The 5,680-nt window shown below is 27.1% G+C and overlaps 2 protein-coding genes across 2 annotated transcripts in view; one reads left to right on the top strand and one right to left on the bottom strand.

Annotated features, from left to right (window-relative positions):
• Positions 1-592: 592 nt before the first annotated feature.
• Positions 593-2,394, top strand: LOC108578653 (ankyrin repeat, SAM and basic leucine zipper domain-containing protein 1). Its single transcript, XM_017942019.1, has 8 exons — positions 593-683; positions 778-900; positions 970-1,090; positions 1,156-1,261; positions 1,332-1,466; positions 1,529-1,875; positions 1,949-2,174; positions 2,245-2,394. The coding sequence occupies exons 1-8, from the start codon at positions 593-595 to the stop codon at positions 2,392-2,394; spliced, it is 1,299 nt and encodes a 432-aa protein (XP_017797508.1).
• Positions 2,395-2,580: 186 nt separating this feature from the next.
• Positions 2,581-5,680, bottom strand: part of LOC108578606 (conserved oligomeric Golgi complex subunit 5) — a gene marked incomplete at its 3' end in the record, with an annotated part of 3,383 nt that continues 283 nt past the window's right edge. Inside the window, exons 2-14 of the mRNA XM_017941970.1 lie at positions 5,636-5,674; positions 5,443-5,567; positions 5,148-5,367; positions 4,934-5,076; positions 4,594-4,860; positions 4,386-4,506; positions 4,213-4,330; positions 3,998-4,138; positions 3,539-3,919; positions 3,330-3,455; positions 3,150-3,258; positions 2,859-3,080; positions 2,581-2,754 (exon numbers count right to left, since the gene is read on the bottom strand). Of these exons, the coding sequence (XP_017797459.1) occupies positions 2,581-2,754; positions 2,859-3,080; positions 3,150-3,258; positions 3,330-3,455; positions 3,539-3,919; positions 3,998-4,138; positions 4,213-4,330; positions 4,386-4,506; positions 4,594-4,860; positions 4,934-5,076; positions 5,148-5,367; positions 5,443-5,567; positions 5,636-5,674 (2,186 nt within the window). The remainder of the gene's footprint in view (positions 2,755-2,858; positions 3,081-3,149; positions 3,259-3,329; positions 3,456-3,538; positions 3,920-3,997; positions 4,139-4,212; positions 4,331-4,385; positions 4,507-4,593; positions 4,861-4,933; positions 5,077-5,147; positions 5,368-5,442; positions 5,568-5,635; positions 5,675-5,680) is intronic.

Here is a 5,680-nt window from a genome sequence, read left to right as displayed (position 1 = left end):
AATACATTGTAAAATAATGTTTTAAAGAATTTTTAAGATTTTTTCTTATTCTTTCTGTATATGCTTTCATATTTTCAATGCTAGTAATATTTTCTCCATTGTTGTCAAATTTTATAAACAGAGACATATCATACACATACTTTACATGGAATGCGCGGTAGAAAATATAAAACATTTTAAAATTTAATTTTTTAGAAGCAAGATATGCTAATTTAATGTATTATTAAACAATATGTATGTTAGAATTATTGGAATATATGATAACGAGTTGGAAAGTGACGATGATTTGTCTTTAGAAGAAAAGGTGTAAAAAATACGCGTATATAACCTATACTATTCAACCGGTATTTTATTACTTGACTAAATAGTAACAATAATAAATATTTTTAAAAACATGTTTGAAGTAGACAAATGAAATTGTAATTGTTAAATGCTAATTAAATGAAACACTTCAATTTGAAATAAAACTCTAATTATTAAGAATAGTTTCACAATTTCGTTATATTTTGCATAGGATATAGAAATAGATAGTTATTGTGTACAAAGCAGTTTAGTATTAAAAAATATGAATAGATTCGACCAATACAAAGGTATGGATGTTAATGAAGAACAAATCATTGAATACCATGTAATAAATGCATGTATAATGGGCCAGTTAGAAGTTATTCACAAATATATTGACTGTAATTATTTTTTATTAATAAACCATATTATTTTTTTTTTGTTTTAAAGACAAAAATATATTTTACTAAGAATTTTATGTAATTATATGTACAGCACATAATGTCAATAATTTTTTATATACTGGATGGACTCCACTTTTATATGCTGCTTCAAATGTAGAAATAGAAGTCATTGAATATCTTATAAAAAATGGAGCTGATGTTAATAAACATAAAGGTATTCTATTTATTCTATATTTTCTATTACATACTTTTTCAAATTATTTAAAATAATATCACATTTTAGATGGCTATACACCATTAATGGCATTATGTAATTCTACTAAAAATACAACAGAGGAACGTATGAAGTGTTTAATATTATTAATTCAGGCAGAATCAAATGTAAATACAAGCAATAATCAAAGGTATTTTTTGACATTACACTAATGTTTTAAATATTTCAATAACTTGCTAAATAATGTTCTTATAGACAGACATCTCTAATGTATGCTTGTATATCACAAGAACCAGAATTTGTAACAGAACTAATAAAACATGTGAAAAACATTAACTCATGTGACAATAGAAAACAAACTGTAAGCGTTTTGGTAATGTTAATTGTAGTCTTTGATAATGACAATAAAATAAGAAATATTTTCTTTACAGCCTTTGATGTATGCAACAATAGCTAACAGACCAGAAATAGTTAAAATACTAATGGAAAATGCAGTTGATGTTACATTAACTGATTGCAATGATTTAACAGCAATTGATATTGCTTTTATGAAAGGATATGATAAAGTAAGTTAAAATGTTAAAACCTTATTATACAACATAAAATAATGTTAATATAATTGTTACAGATTTTATCATTACTACATTTCAATGAAGAAGAAATAATAAATACTTGTGAAGTAGATAAAATGTGTGATTGGAAAGATATGTTTCCAGTATTAAGTTATATAAATGATCAAACTATAGATTTTGATATACATACAATTTTATATGGAATGAATTTAGAAAAATATAGTCATATCTTTCAAGGGATGAATCTTAAAACATTTTTAAAATTAACTGAAAACGACTTATACCATTTAGGAGTAGATATTAATGCACACAGAATCCAGTTTATGGAGCACCTTCATAGATTTCATAGGAAAAAGTGGAATATACAAAGTATTGGTACTATCAAGAAATCATTGCCTTATACGTATGTTTATTTTATAATATTACTATTTTATCAAACTAAATGATAAAAATTTCATTTTATATTTTTTTTTCAGTTTATATGATGCCATAATTTCTTTAGGTACAATAGCCAAACAAATTACTATTATTGGTTCTAGTTTTCATTACATTAAAAACAACTTAATAAAAGCAAATAATAAAGAGAATATGCACTTAACTGAAGAACAAATATCTAACTATGAACATGAAGTTAAAAAAACGCAAAAAACTCTCAATATTCTTAAAGAAGAACTTCTGCAAATAAAAGTGCTTTCCAAAGTGGTAGGTAAAAAAATATTTTATAACAAATGCACATTACAAATTAAATATTAAAACACATTTTTGAATGCAGATTCAGAAAGAAAATGACATTGGTGTACCAGCAACATATATTGATTCAAAGAAACATCGAATAAATTGGCCTATGTTCTTAAGCATTACACTAATTATAGGAATATGTGTATCTAAGAAAATATTCATTTCGAAATTAATATGTCATTAAAAATACGATTCCATTTGTTTGTAACATTTATACATTGGCTTTTCTAAGTTTATCTCTTTTGTAAATTTTGTCAATAAATTATTTTTTGTAAATATGAAATCTAATATTTTTTATAAACGTGAAAAATGGTTCACAGCATACATACATTTTATATAGCATGAACATTACAAATTTTTATTGTTCATTTAAATTTGCTAATTTTTTCATTAATGGAAATAATGGGTGGAATGATGGAAGATTCTGTTGTCTGATTGTTAACTGATAACGTTCTAGTGGTCCGCTACAAAATGTTAATCTATCTCTTTCATTTGGATTTTTATCCATCCATTGAGATAATCGACTTACAGACCAACTTGCACTCTATATTAAAGATATTTCACAGATTAGTAAGAAACAAAAAATTTTTAAATACATGATAATTCTGTGTCATTCAAAAATAATAATGTAAATGTATATTGTCATACCTGATGCGGTGAAACTAATTCGGGTGGTGCTCTAGAAAATAAATATAAAAGGACAAGGGAATGAGGTATGCCACATTCTCTTTCCCCTTCTAAAACTTTCTCAACAATTTCATCAGGACTAAGTGGAAGCAATGCTTTTAGTGCCCGTAATGTTCTATACTGTTGTTGTTCTGATGATCCTAATTGTCCTCCTCTACATAATGGAGCAACTGCCACTTCTATCTGAATAAAAATGGAAACAAATAGAAGTAAATATAAACAGGAAGTTGTATTTAATATATTGTAACATACTTGATTAAAATCAACAATAAGCTTTGCTCTTCCAAAATCAGTTAATGGTCTCAGTAAGACAGCGTGTCTTACAAACAGTTGAATGCATCGTGAAGCAACAGACTTACAACTAAAATAACGATCGATTTAACTATTACGTTACAAATATTATATATAAATTATAATTATGTTGTTGATTACCATTCAGCAACTACTGCTTGATTTTTATATGGTATAAGAAATGTATTTACAGAACGTAAAATAAATCCTTGTAATTCACGCATATAAAGTGAGCAGTTAATTTCTTTTCCTATAGGACTGCTTGGACTATAAAAGAAAGAATACAAATATATGTATCTATTTTCCGTATATATATTTCAATCAAGCGTAAAAACATTTTATTTACTTACTCTCGAAATTCTGCATCATCGTGCATAGTTAAAATAATGCTTTCAATCGCATCATTAATAGATGCTAATAACGGTGCTAACATATTGTTTGTCAAAACATCTATTTCCTTAAGAGCTACAGAAATGACTGCACTTCCTTCAGATGGTAAACCATACAAGTTGGCTATTACACGACTTATTTGATTAGAAAGATAATATAATAGGTTTGCAAGGGATACGTTTGTCTGTTGAACAGTGGTAGGAGAATCAATTACTTGACTAGCTTCTCCACTCACAAGTAATCCCTGTTCACATTTCAAACAGAAAAGTCTTACAGCTTTTCCTACATTACGGGCCACTACTGTTGAAAGACCATCATCAACCAATGACACACTTAATTCACTGCAAACAAAATAATAATTGCTAATCAATACAGAACAATAAGAAATGGTATATATAATATATGTTTTACTGATTTACTTTGTTACTGTGCGTATGAGACTATCAATTTCATCTGGTGTGGGTAATCCTTCTCCAGAAAACATAGTGTGCACTGGATCTAACAAACGTGATACTGAACGTGACAAATATGCATTCTCAAATGGGAACAATACATTATGACTAAAAAAAAAATAAATGTTATTAATATCAGATACAGTCAACTACTTGATTCCATTAAACATCTTTGTATTTACTTAATGTTGTAAATGCCAATACTTTGCGATCTTTCCTTTAATCGTTTACTTAAATCTAAGAATATTCTCAAAAATTTTGGATATTCGCCTTCTAATGCTTGTTTTACGAATGAAGATCCTAAAAATATACACACATTTAACATTATGGAAAACAGAATGTAATTAATCTTTACCTTGTGCACGTTCAATTAATACTTTTGAAAGTAGAGAATTTACTTTATCCCAAAATTTCTGTGACAATTCATCCAATCCTTTTGTATGATGCTCTAATAGTATTCTTTGTAATAATTCAATCTAGAATAATAAGTAATACAGTTGAAAATGTAAGTTTTCCTGTGAGCAAATAGATTTAAGGATATGATACAAATATTTTTGAATTACTTGTAAACAATGTGTATAGAGAGTATCTTGAAAAAGTCTTTCAAGATTTTCCCAAATTCGTGTACGTAAATTTCCAGAAGATCCTAGGGAAGGAATAGCAGCCCGTCCAGGTGCTGCTCTTTTTCCAAGATCTTGATTTGGTGCTAAAGTTACATCCAGTGATTCTGTAGCAATTTTTTCAATTTCTAATAAAGCAGAATCTATAACATTATCTACAGCTCCATTTACAATTCCTAAATTTTGAAATACTTGTACAGCTGTACTAACCTATTTATTGTAAATTCATAATTAATAATGGCAAAAATAATAATATTTTAAAAATCAATATGTAGTTATATACTTTTGTTCTATCTATTGTTTGTAAACCTTGAGACAAAGTATGGGTTGCTATTCTTTGTACTGTTGTTCTATGGGCTTTTACAGCTTGCTGATCATCGGCAATAACATCTAATCCATTTAAATCTGTATCAATCATTAATTGTTCTGCAAGTTAAGATAATGTATATTATATTTCACAGATTCTAAAATATAAAATCAAACATATATCAATGTACCAAGTTCATGAAGACTATTAGCAGCTTTTATAATATCAGGCCCTTGCACATTATTTGTCATTTGAGAATATAAACGTTTTGATAAATGTTGCATTCTGGCTACTCTTCGTAACAAATCAGAAGTTTCATGAAGCCTTGCTAAGACAATTGTCTGTGTTTCAATTCTATTAAATGGATCAATGATTTTTCCACGTAAACGTTCTACAGCTGACAAAAGACTCTGAAATATAAATATACATTATTTATTAAAAGCAATTTTTATTTAATCATTATTTACAAATATATTTATGTGTACCTGAACATGTGATTGCATTATTGAAAGTACACCTTCTAATTTCTCAACCCATGTTGCCTGTGACAATAAATCTTCATGATTTGCTAATACTTGCTTTTGCAATTCGGCATTCAATATTTCAATGGCTAAGACAAATATATATAGTAAAGTATAATGTAACATTATTGACTAGATATTTTAATTTTTTATTTACCTTGTCCTAATTTATTTATTTGTTGTGCCACTGATAATACTTCAT

Source organism: Habropoda laboriosa, unplaced genomic scaffold, assembly GCF_001263275.1.
Source record: "Habropoda laboriosa isolate 0110345459 unplaced genomic scaffold, ASM126327v1 scaffold45, whole genome shotgun sequence".
Lineage (NCBI taxonomy): Eukaryota > Metazoa > Arthropoda > Insecta > Hymenoptera > Apidae > Habropoda > Habropoda laboriosa.
This window is presented reverse-complemented; position numbering and strand designations above follow the sequence as displayed.

Coding starts and splice junctions, on each gene's coding strand:
- LOC108578653 (XM_017942019.1), top strand. CDS start 593: ATGGATGTTAATGAAGAACAAATCATTGAATACCATGTAATAAATGCA. Junction 901..969: donor TGATGTTAATAAACATAAAG/GTATTCTATTTA, acceptor ATCACATTTTAG/ATGGCTATACACCATTAATG. Junction 1,091..1,155: donor AATACAAGCAATAATCAAAG/GTATTTTTTGAC, acceptor ATGTTCTTATAG/ACAGACATCTCTAATGTATG.